Source organism: Chlorocebus sabaeus, chromosome 20 (genome assembly GCF_047675955.1).
Source record: "Chlorocebus sabaeus isolate Y175 chromosome 20, mChlSab1.0.hap1, whole genome shotgun sequence".
NCBI classification, from domain to species: domain Eukaryota; kingdom Metazoa; phylum Chordata; class Mammalia; order Primates; family Cercopithecidae; genus Chlorocebus; species Chlorocebus sabaeus.
Window position 1 is genome coordinate 47,697,496 of NC_132923.1, and position 13,046 is coordinate 47,710,541.

The 13,046-nt window shown below is 38.1% G+C and overlaps 1 protein-coding gene across 1 annotated transcript in view; it reads left to right on the forward strand.

Annotated features, from left to right (window-relative positions):
- Positions 1-13,046, forward strand: part of LOC103224473 (guanylate-binding protein 7) — a 41,802-nt gene that overhangs the window by 8,718 nt on the left and 20,038 nt on the right. The window contains exon 2 of the mRNA XM_007978039.3: positions 494-621. Within this exon, the coding sequence (XP_007976230.1) occupies positions 494-621 (128 nt within the window). The remainder of the gene's footprint in view (positions 1-493; positions 622-13,046) is intronic.

Consider the following 13,046-nt stretch of genomic DNA (forward strand, 5'->3'; position numbering starts at 1 on the left):
ATTTTCTGTATTTTAGTAGAGACAAACTTTCACCATGTTGGCCAGGATGGTCTCTATCTCCTGACCTCGTGATTTATCTGCCTCGAACTCCCAAATTGTTGGGATTACAGGTGTGAGCCATTGCACCCATCCCACTTCTGACTTCTAATATCATCACCTTGGGGTTTGGTTTCGGACTTCACTGAAGTTCCAACGTATGAATGGGGGACTGGAGGGATTAACGTTCAGACCATAGTAACAGGTTAATAGAGTTTACATTAATTCTGTAATATAACTTATTTGAGCCTATGCTTAGATATGAAGTGAATAGGGGACCCAAGTACCTTCTGAGAAAGTCATTTATATAAATAAAGATTTGATTGATTTCTTTGCTGAAATGGAAGCAACCCATTTCCCCTGCCGGAAACTTACATTCCTATACATTTAACCGGTTTAGGCCTTGTCTGCCTGGATTCTGCTGTCACTATATGTTGTTTCTCCTCTTCCCTTGAAGGCTTCCCTCTGGGCTGCACAGTGAAGTCTGAAACCAAAGGCATCTGGATGTGGTGTGTGCCCCATCCCTCTAAGTCAAACCACTCCCTGGTCCTTCTGGACACGGAGGGCCTGGGTGATATGGAAAAGGTAAGACAGAGCCATAGAGAAATCTTCTTTACCCTTTGATTCTCTTTTTATGTTTTTATGCATAATATCAATCAAACTTCTCTGGCCTATTCCTGAATCACAAATCTGATTGTGGAAACAAAGCTAAATTTCATTTCTGGGAACTTACTTTCTGGGTAAGCTCAAATATTTTGAAGTATTAGTGATAGATCTTCTTATTTTTAACAGTTGGATGAATTATAAAATTTAATAAATACTTACTGCATAGCAGAAGTCTAGGGCTGTGTGCTAAATACAGAATCCTGAATTTCAAAGCTCTGTGCTAATCAGTGAACCAGGTAAATGCTCAGAGCCTAGTGGCGAAGACAACATTGTGATCATTTAGAGTGCTTAGATGCTGGAAGTGAGGGCCTAACCCAACAATTTAGGAGAAAGCTACCTGGAAGACGCTGTAACTGGTGGGATTAATGGGTACTACTAGTTAAGGTGTGTGGGGTTCGTAGGCTTGAAGGTAGAAATCAGGAAAATAGAGTTTCACTGAAATAATCTATTTTTAAATGCATAGAAAAGCACCAGCTAGCCTGGCGCGGTGGCTCACACCTATAATCCTAGCACTTGGGGAGGCCGAGGCGGGTGGATCATCTGAGGTCAGAAGTTCGAGACCAGCCTGGGCAACATGGTGAAACCTTATCACTACTAAAAATGCAAAAATTAGCCCAGCGTGGAGGCAGGTGCCTGTAATCCCACCTATTCAGGAAGCTGAGGCAGGAGAATCACTTGGACCCGGGAGGTGGAGGTTGCAGTGAACTGAGATCACGTCACTGCACTCCAGCCTGAGTGACAGAATGAGACTCCGTCTCAAAAAGAAAAAAAACAAAAAGAAAAAAGAAAAGAAAAAGGAAAAAGAAAAAAGAAAAAAGAAAAAGAAAAGAAAAGCACCAGTTATACCAGGAACATTTATAAAAGTTTTTGCCCAATTTACAGGGGCAGGCAATGTAATCATCACTGACTTCTAGAAGAGCATGAGCTAGCCCCACAGAAAAATTTGCAAATTGGATAATTCTAGATAATTTTGCTTTATAGTATTAGGTGCTGTCTTGTCCTTTATTTATATTAGTCTGAGTATAAACTGAAAATAGAATTAGTCAGAAACAACAGAGGGATGTTACCACTGACCCCACATAAATACAATATTATGAAAACCTCCATGCACATAAATTAGACAATCTACACAAAATAGACAAATTTGTTGACAAATACACCCTCTCAAGACTTAACTAGGAAGAAATTGAATCCCTGAACAGACAAATGATGAACTCTGAAATTGAGGCATTAATAAATAGCCTACCTACCAAAAAAAAAAAAAAAAAAAAACAGCCCAGAAACAGATGGATTCATAGCTGAATTTACCAGATGTACAAAGAAAAGCTGGTAGCATTCTTACTGAAAATATTCCAAAGAATTGAGGAGGAGGCACTCCTCCCTAACTCATTCTATGGGGCCAGCATCATCCTGATACCAAAACCTGGAGAGATACAACAACAAAAGAAGAAAACTTCAGGCCAATATCCTTGATGAATATCAACGCAAAAATGCTCAACAAAATACAGGCAAACTAAATCCAGCAACCCATCAAAAAGCTTATCCACCATGACCAAGTAGGCTTTATCCCTGGAATGCAAGAATGGATCAAGATATGCAAATCAATAAATGTGATTCATCCCATAACAGAAATAAAGACAAAAACTACACAATTATCTCAATAGATACAGAAAATGCTTTCAATAAAATTCAAAGTCCATTCATGGTAAAAACTCTCAATAAACTAGGTATTGAAGGAACATAGCTCAAAATGATAAGAGCCATATGTGACAAACCCACAGTCAACATCATACTAAATGGGCAAAAGCTGGAAGTATTCCTATTGAAAACCAGTGCAAGACAAGGATACCCTCTTTCACCACTCCTGTTCAACATAGTATTGGAAGCCTTGGCCAGGACAATCAGGCAAGAGAAAGAAATAAAGGGCATCCAAATAGGAAAAGAGGAAGTCAAACTATCCCTGTTTGCCAACAACATGATTTTATGTCTAGAAAACCCCATAGTCCCAGCCCAAAAGCTTCTTAAGCTGATAAACAACTTCAGCAAAGTCTCAGGATACAAAATCAATATGCAAAAATAACTAACATTCCTATACACCAACCACAGTCAAGCTGAAAGCCAAATCAGGAACAAACTGCCATTCATAATTTCTACTTAGGAATACAGCTAACTAGGGAGGTAAAAGATCTTTCCAAGGAGAACTACAAACCACTGCTCCAAGAAATCAGAGATGACACAAATAAAAGGAAAAACATTCCTTTCTCATGGAGAGAAAGAATCAATATTGTTAAAATGACCATACTGCCCAAAAGCAATTTATAGATTCAATGCTATTACTATTAAACTACCATTGAGATTATTCACAGAATTAGAAAAGAACTGTTTTTTTGAGACAAAATGCATTTCAAAACCACAATGAGATACCATCTCACACCAGTTAGAATGGTAATCATTAAAAAGGCAGGAAACAACAGGTACTGGAGAGGATGTGTAGAAATAGGAACACTTTTACACTGTTGATGGGATTGTAAACTAGTTCAACCATTATGGAAAACAGCATGGCGATTCCTCAAGGATCTAGAACTAGAAGTACCATTTGACCCAGCCACCCCATTACTGGGTATATACCCAAAGGATTATAAATCATGCTGCTATAAAGACACATGCACATGTATGTTCATTGCGGCACTATTCACAATAGCAAAGACTTGGAATCAACCCAAATGTCCATCAGTGACAGACTGGATTAAGAAAATGTGGCACATATACACCATGGAATACTATGCAGCCATAAAAAAGGATGTGTTTGTGTCCTTTGTAGGGACATGGATGCAGCTGGAAACCATCATTCTCAGCAAACTATTGCAAGAACAGAAAACCAAACACCGCATGTTCTCACTCATAGGTGGGAACTGAACAATGAGATGACTTGGACTTGGGAAGGGGAACATCACACACTGGGGGCCTATTATGGGGTGGGGGGGAGGGATTGCATTGAGAGTTATACCTGATGTAAATGACGAGTTGATGGGTGCTGACGAGTTGATGGGTGCAGCACAGCAACATGGCACAAGTATACATATGTAACAAACCTGCACATTATGCACATGTACCCTAGAACTTAAAGTATAATAATAAAAAAATTAAAAACAAAATAAAATTTTTTAAAAAAACCTGTTTTTAAAAAATTCATATGGAACCGAAAAAGAACTCAGGCAAAAAAATAGCCAAGGCAATTCTAAGCAAAAAGAACAAAGCTGGAGGCATCATGCTACCCGACATCCAACTATACTACAGAGCTACAGTAACCAAAATACGTGGAACTGGTACCAAAACAGACACATAGACCAATGGAACAGAACAGATAACCCAGAATTTAAGACTGCACACCTACAACTATCTGATTTTTGACAAACCTGGGAAAAACAAAAAACAAAAAAACAAGCAATGGGGAAAGGATTCCCTATTCAATAAATAGTGCTGGGATAACAGGTTAGCCATATGCAGAAGATTGAAATTGAACCCCTTCCTTTGACCATATACAAAAGTTAACTCGAGATGGATTAAAGACTTAAATATACAACCCAAAACTATAAAAACCTTGGAAAACCATCTTGACCATATCATTCAGGACGTAGGCATGGGCAAAGATGTCATGATGAAGATGCCAAAAAAGCAATTGTAACAAAAGCAAAAATTGACAAATGGGAACTAACTAAACTAAAGAGTTTCCGCACGGCAAAAGAAACCATCAACCGAGTATACAGACAACCTAAAGAATGGGAGAAAATGTTTGCAAACTCTGCTTCTGACAAAGGTCTAATATCCAGCATCTTTAAGGAACTTAAACAAATTCACAAAAATAAAAATAAAAAGTGGGCAAAGGACATAAACAGACACTTTTCAAAAGAAGACATACATGCAGCCAACAATCATATGAAAAAAAAGCTTAATATCACTGACCATTAGAGAAATGCAAATCAAAACCACAATACTATCATGATCACACCAGTCAGAATGGCTAGTATCAAAAAGTCAAAAAATAACAGATGCTGGCTAGGTTGTAGAGAAATAGGAACACTTATCCATTGTTGGTGGGAGTGTAAATTAGTTAAACCATTGTTGGAGACAGTGTGGCAACTCCTCAAAGACCTAAAGACAGAACTACCATTTGACCCAGCAATGCCGTTACTGGATATATACCCAAAGGACTATAAATTGCTCTATTATAAAGACACATGCACGTGAATGTTCATTATGGTGCAATAACAAAGACATGGCATCAACCTAAAGTCCCATAAATGATAGACTAGATAAAGAAAATGTGGTACATATACACTATGGAATACTATGCAACCATAAAAGAAGAACAAGATCATTTGCAGGGTATGGATGGAGCCAGAGGCCATTACCCTTAGCAAACAGATGCAGGAACAGAAAACCAAATATCACATGTTCTCACTTACAAGTGGGAGCTAAATGATGAGAACACATGGACACATAGAGGGAAACAACACACATTGGAGCCTATCAGAAGGTGGACAATGGGAGGAGGGAAAAGATCCGGAAAAATAGCTAATAGGTACTTGGCTAAACACCTGGGTGATAAAATAATATATGCAACAAACCCCCATGACACAAGTTTACCTATGTAACAAACCCCTGTTTTGCAGTATGAAAGCCAAAACAAACTGATTCTATTTTTTTCAAAATAAATTTTTTAAGTGTTGTTTTTAAGCATTTGGAAAGGAAAGAAAGAAGCCTTTATTGTGACCAAATTAATTCTTTTTTATCCCCTCAATTTCTGATTTTATTTATTTACTAAATACATATAGCACTATGTGTCAGGCACTATTCTAAGCACTCTATAAATAATAACATGTTTAATCATACAATGACCCTATAAAACATGTACTATTATTATCCCTACTTGTCATATGAGGACACCAAGTAGAGAGAGGTCGAGTAACTTGCCCATGGTCACACAGTTACCAATGGTCAAGCTGGAATTTCAGCCAGGCATCCCATCTGTGAAATCTGTGTTCTTCCCTTTGCTTCCTCCCTAAGTGAAAATTAATCTCATTTTAAAATCTTCACAGATGAGGAAGTTAAGTTATATTTTTTCATTTTTTTTATTATACCTTAAGTTCTAGGGTACATGTGCACAACGTGTAGATTTGTTACATATGTATACATGTGCCATGTTGGTGTGCTGCACCCATTAACTTGTCATTTACATTAGGTATAACTCCTAATGCTATCAATCCCCCCTCCCCCCATCCCTTGACAGGCCCCAGTGTATGATGTTCCCCACCTTGTGTCCAAGTGTTCTCATTGTTCAATTCCCTCCTATGAGCGAGAATATGCAGCGTTTGGTTTTCTGTCCTTGCAATAGTTGGCTGAGAATGATGGTTTCCAGCTTCATCCATGTCCCTGAAAAGGACATGAACTCATCCTTTTTTATGGCCGCATAGTATTCCATGGTGTATATGTGCCACATTTTCTTAATGCAGTCTATCATTAATGGACACTTGGTTTTGTTCCAAGTCTTTGCTATTGTGAATAGTGCCACAATGAACATACGTGTGCATGTGTCTTTATAGCAGCATGATTTATAATCCTTTGGGTATATACCCAGTAATGGGATGGCTGGGTCAAATGGTACTTCTAGTTCTAGATCCTTGAGGAATCACCACACTGTCTTCCACAATGGTTGAACTAGTTTACAATCCCACCAACGGTGTAAAAGTGTTCCTATTTCTCCACATCCTCTCCAGTACCTGTTGTTTCCTGACTTTTTAATGATCACCATTCTAACTGGTGTGAGATGGTATCTCATTGTGGTTTTGATTTGCATTTCTCTGATGGCCAGTGATGGTGAGCATTTTTTCATGTGTCTGTTGGCTGCATAAATGTCTTCTTTTGAGAAGTGTCTGTTCATACCCTTTGAACACTTTTTGATGAAGTTGTTTGATTTTTTCCTTGTAAATTTATTTAAGTCCTTTGTAGGTTCTGGATATTAGCCCAATGTCAGATGGGTCGATTTCACAAATTTTCTCCCATTCTGTAGGTTGCCTGTTCACTCTGATGGTAGTTTCTTTTGCTGTGCAGAAGCTTTTTTGTTTAATTAGATCTCATTTGTCTATTTTGGCTTTTGTTGCCATTGCTTTTGGTGTTTTAGTCATGAAGTCCTTGCCCATGCCTATGTTCTGAATGGTATTGCCTAGGTTTTCTTCTAGGGTTTTTATGGTTTTAGGTCTACCATTTAAGTCTTTAATCCATCTTGAATTAATTTTTATATAAGGTGTAAGGAAGGGATCCAGTTTCAGCTTTCTACATACGGCTAGCCAGTTTCCCAGCACCGTTTATTAAATAGGGAATCCTGTTCCCATTTCCTGTTTTTGTCAGGTTTGTCAAATATCAGATGGTTGTAGACATCTGGTGCTATTTCTGAGGGTTCTGTTCTGTTCCATTGGTCTATATTTCTGTTTTGGTACCAGTACCATGCTGTTTTGGTTACTGTAGTGTTGCAGTATAGTTTGAAGTCAGGTAGCATGATGCCTCCAGCTTTGTTCTTTTGGCTTAGGATTGTCTTGGCAACGTGGCTCTTTTTTTGGTTCCAAATTAACTTTAAAGTAGTTTTTTTCCAATTCTGTGAAGAAAGTCATTGGTAGCTTGATGGGGATGGCATTGAATCTATAAATTACCTTGGACAGTAGGGTTATTTTCATGATATTGATTCCTCCTATCCATGAGCATGGAACGTTCTTCCATTTGTTTTTGTCCTCTTTTATTTCATTGAGCAGTGGTTTGTAGTTCTCCTTGAAGAGGTCCTTCACATGCCTTGTAAGTTGGATTCCTAGGTATTTTATTCTCTTTGAAGCAATTGCGAATGGGAGTTCACTCATGATTTGGCTCTCTGGTTTGTCTGTTATTGGTGTATAGGAATGCTTGTGATTTTTGCAGATTGATTTTGTATCCTGAGACTTTCCTGAAGTCGCTTATCAGCTTAAGGAGATTTTGGACTGAGATGATGGAGTTTTCTAAATATACAATCATGTCATCTCCAAACAGGGAAAATTTGACTTCATCTTTTCCTAATTGAATACCCTTTATTTTTCTCCTTCCTGATTGCCCTGACCAGAACTTCCAACACTATGCTGAACAGGAGTTGTAAGAGATGGCATCCCTGTCTTGTGCTGATTTTCAAAGGGAATGCTTCCAGTTTTTGCCCATTCAGTATGATATTGGCTGTGGGTTTGTCATAAATAGTTCTTATTATGTTGAGATACATCCCATCAATACATAGTTTACTGAGAGTTTTTAGCATGAAGGGCTGTTGAATTTTGTCAAAGGCCTTTTCTGAATCTGTTTAAATAATCATGTGGTTTTTGTCTTTGGTTCTGTTTACATGATGGATTACATTTATTGATTTGCATATGTTGAACCAGTCTTGCACCCCAGGGATGAAGCCAATTCGATTGTGGTTGATAACGCTTTTTGATGTGCTACTGGAGTCAGTTTGCCAGTATTTTATTGAGGATTTCTGCATCGATGTACATCAGGGATATTGGTCTAAAATTCTCTTTTTTTATTCTGTCTCTGCCAGGCTTTGGTATCAGGATGATGTTGGCCTCATAAAATGAGTTAGGGAGGATTCGCTCTTTTTCTATTGATTTGAATAGTTTCAGAAGGAATGATACCAGCTCCTGTTGCTACCTCTGGTAGAATTCTGCTGTGAATTCATCTGGTCCTGGACTGTTTTTGGTTGGTAGGCTATTAATTATTGCCTTAATTTCAGAGCCTGTTATTGGTCTATTCAGAGATTCAACTTCTTCTTGGTTTAGTCTTGGGAGGGTGTATGTGTCCAGGAATTTATCCATTTCTTCTAGATTTTCTAGTTTATTTGCATAGAGGTGTTTATAGTGTTCTCTGATGGTTGTTTGTATTTCTGTGGGATTGGTAGTGATATCCCCTTTATCATTTTTTATTGTATCTATTTGATTCTTCTCTCTTTTCTTCTTTATGAGTCTTGCTAGTGGTCTACCGATTTTGTTGATCTTTTCCAAAAACCAGCTTCTGGATTCATTGATTTTTTGAAGGGTTTTTTTGTGTCTCTACCTCCTTCAGTTCTGCTCTGATCTTAGTTATTTCTTGCCTTCTGCTAGCTTTTGAATGTGTTTGCTCTTGCTTCCTTAGTTCTTTTAATTGTGATGTTAGGGTGTCAATTTTAGATCTTTCCTGCTTTCTCTTGTGGGCATTTAGTGCAACAGATTTCCCTCTACACACTGCTTTAAATGTGTCCCGGAGATTGTGCTCCGTTGTGTCATTGTCCTCATTGGTTTCAAAGAACATCTTTATTTCTGCCTTCATTTCATTATGTACCTAGTAGTCATTCAGGAACCAGTTGTTCAGTTTCCAGGTAGTTGAGCAGTTTCGAGTGAGTTTCTTAATCCTAAGTTCTAGTATGATTGCACTGTGATCAGAGAGACAGTTTGTTACAATTTCTGTTCTTTTACATTTGCTGAGTAGAACTTCACTTCCAATTATGTGGTCAATTTTGGAATAAGTGCAATGTGGTGCTGAGAAGAATGTATATTCTGTTGATCTGGGGTGGAGAGTTCTGTAGATGTCTATTAGGTCTCCTTGGTGCAGAGTTGAGTTCAATTCCTGGATATCCTTGTTAACTTTCTGTCTCATGGATCTGTCTAATGTTGACAGTGGGGTCTTAAAGTCTCCCATTATTATTGTGTAGGAGTCTAAGTCTCTTTGTAGGTCTCTGAGGACTTGCTTTATGAATCTAGGTGCTCCTGTATTGGGTGCATATGTATTTAGTATAGTTAGCTCTTCTTGTTGAATTGATCCCTTTACCTTTATGTAATGGCCTTCTTTGTCTCTTTTGATCTTTGTTGGTTTAAAGTCTGTTTTATCAGAGACTAAGATTGCAACCCCTGCTGTTTTTTGTTTTCCATTTGCTTGGTAGATCTTCCTCCATCCCTTTATCTTGAGCCTATGCGTGTCTGTGCATATGAGATGGGTCTCTTGAATACAGCACACTGATGGGTCTTATCTCTTTATCCAATATGCCATTCTATGTCTTTTAATTGGAGCATTTAGGCCATTTACATTTAAGGTTAATATTGTTATGTGTGAATTTGATCCGACATTATGATGTTAGCTGGTTATTTTGCTTGTCAGTTGATGCGATTTCATGTTAGCATCAATGGTGTTTACAATTTGGCATGTTTTTGCAGTGGCTGGTACCAGTTGTTCCTTTGCATGTTTAGTGCTTCCTTCAGGAGTTCTTGTAAGGCAGGCCTGATGGTGGCAAAATCTCTCAGCATTTGCTTGTCTGTAAAGGATTTTATTTCTCCTTCACTTATGAAACTTAGTTTGGCTGGAGATGAAACTCTGGGTTGAAAATTATTTTCTTTAAGAATATTGAATATTGGTCCCCACTCTCTTCTGGCTTGTAGAGTTTCTGCTGAGAGATCCACTATGGACTTCTTTGTGGGTAACCTGACCTTTCTCTCTGGCTGCCTTAACATTTTTCCTTCGTTTCAACTTTGCTGAATTTGACCATTATGTGTCTTGGAGTTGCTCTTCTCAAGGAGTATGTTTGTGGCGTTCTCTGTATTTCCTGAATTTGAATGTTCGCCTTCCTTGCTAGGTTGGGGAAGTTCTCCTGAATAATATCTTGAAGAGTGTTTTCCAACTTGGTTCCATTCTCCCCGTCACTTTCAGGTACACCAATCAGACATAGATTTGGTCTTTTCACATAGTCCCATATTTCTCTGTTCATTTCTTTTCACTCTTCTTTTCTCTAAGTTTCTCTTCTCGCTTCATTTCATTCATTAGATCTTCGATCAGTGATACCCTTTCTTCCACTTGATCGAATCAGCTACTGAAGCTTGTGCATGCATCACATAGTTCTCATGCCATGGTTTTCAGCTCCATCAGGTCATTTAAGGTCATCTCTACACGATTTATTCTCGTTAGCCATTTGTCTAATCTTTTTTCAAGGTTTTTAGCTCCTTTGTGATGGGTTTGAGCATCTCCTTTAGCTCGGAGAAGTTTTTTATTACCATTCGTCTGAAGCCTTCTTCTCTCAACTCATCAAAGTCATTCTCCATCCAACTTTGTTCCATTGCTGACGAGGAGCCGTGTTCCTTTGGAGAAGAGGTGCTCTGATTTTTAGAATTTTCAGTTTTTCTGCTCTGGTTTCTCCCCATCTTTGTGGTTTTATCTACCTTTGGTCTTTGATGATGGTGATGTACAGATGGGGTTTTGGTGTGCATATCCTTTCTGTTTGTTAGTTTTCCTTCTAACAGTCAGGACCTTCCACTGCAGGTCTGTTGGAGTTTGCTGGAGGTCCACTCCAGACACTGTTTGCCTGGGTATCACCAGGGGAGGCTGCAGAACAGCAAATATTGCAGAATGGAAAATGTTGCTGCCTGATCCTTCCTCTGGAAGCTTTGTCTCAGAGGGGCACCCAGCTGTATGAGGTGTCAGTCAGCCTCTACTGGGAGGTCTCTCCCAGTTAGGCTACTCGGGGGTCAAGAACCCACTTGAGGAGGCAGTCTGTCCATTCTCAGAGCTCAAACTCTGTGCTGGGAGAACCGGTACTCTCTTCAAAGCTGTCAGACAGGGATGTTTTCTCAATTTTCCTTTTTTAAACTTTTATTAAGTTTCATGGTATTTCATTAAGTTCAGGGGCACCACTGAACTTAAAATAAAATATTTTAACTTATTTATTTTATTTTATTAAGTTTGGGGGTAAGCCTGAACTTAAATTAAAAGTTAAAAAAAGAAAATAAAAAGAAAATAGAGGCCGGGAGCAGTGGCTCACACCTGTAATCCCAGCACTTTGGGAGGCCAAGGTGGGTGGATCACCTGAGGTCAAGAGTCCAAGACCAGCCTGGCTAACATGGTGAAATCCCATCTCTACTGAAAATACAAAAATTAGCCGGACATGATGGCAGGTGCCTGTGATCCCAGCTACTTCAGAGGCTGAGGTGGAAGAATCACTTGAAACTGGGAGATGGAGGTTGCAGTGATTGCACCATTGCACTGCAGTCTGGGCAACAGAGCAAGACTCCATCTCAAAAAAAAAGAAAATTGAATTAGTGTGTTTTGGCTTTCATACTGCAAAAATTACAAATGTGTGTGGGGTCTCATTTAGAAACAGTGAATTTAAGGATACAGTTCTAAAGTTATCAATCATCATTTCAGTGTACAACAAAGATGAAATATTGATTTGAAATAGATTGTAATGTGCATAAGCTTTTTTATTTGCAAAAGTATGACTGTTCAAGGAACCAAAACATACAAATATATACATGCTTGATGGAAGCAAAATTACTTGTTGGCCTTGGAATTTGTGGATTTGGTCAGCATTTAATTCTATTTAAGGGACCTTCATGTCTTGCCCTGAATAGTATTTCTAGCCTTGTCTTCTCCACATACCTATTCACTCATTCAGTTGAATTAAATAACTGTAATACCATTATATGATCATACCCTAAAATTTTTGACTTGGATTCTGTTGAGTCTTTCACCTTTTTAATTCTTTCATTTCCACAAGTCCTCATTTTATGTACTCCTTAACGTCCAGCTCTTTTCAACTTACTGCCATCTTATTCTAGTTAGACACAGTAACTTCTTGCTCAAACTCACAGAGCATTTGTTTCTCTTTATTTTCCTTCCTTCCCACCTCCCATTTTTTAGTTTTTTGTTAGTTTTGTTTTTTACATTATGACTTTGGTTCCACTCCTGGCAGAAATTATCATCTTGGTTGCACTTTTATGTTGACAATGCTATCTGCCACTCCTGAAAGTCATCTTCTTGTGATTATGGAACTTTGCATCCACAAAACCAAAGGCAGCATCTGCATTTTGTACGTAGCTGAACAATTTTTGGTGAATTTGATTGATTAACATTTGCATTCCTAATATAGCCATGATTGAGAAAATCTGCCGAAGGATTATTGTTCACTAATGACTTCATACTTACTATGCTTTAGGCACTGCATCAAATATTTTACACATTGACCATGTCAATTGCTACTTTTAATATGTAAAGAAAGTGACGCCCTGAGAAGATCAATATAAATGGCAAAAATACAGTTTGAGTTTAACATGATCTTCAAAATTCATATTACATGCCTTACTATTCCGTTATATATACTACAGCTGAAATAGTGAATGGACAACCAAATGAATGAATTAATAAGTGAATAAATTAAAAGGAGACTCCTAAGTCCTAACAGTAATGTGCTTTCAAGTATCACAAATAATATCAGATCAAGTTTGGAAAAATTTAAATTTATTGCATACAAAAAGTGG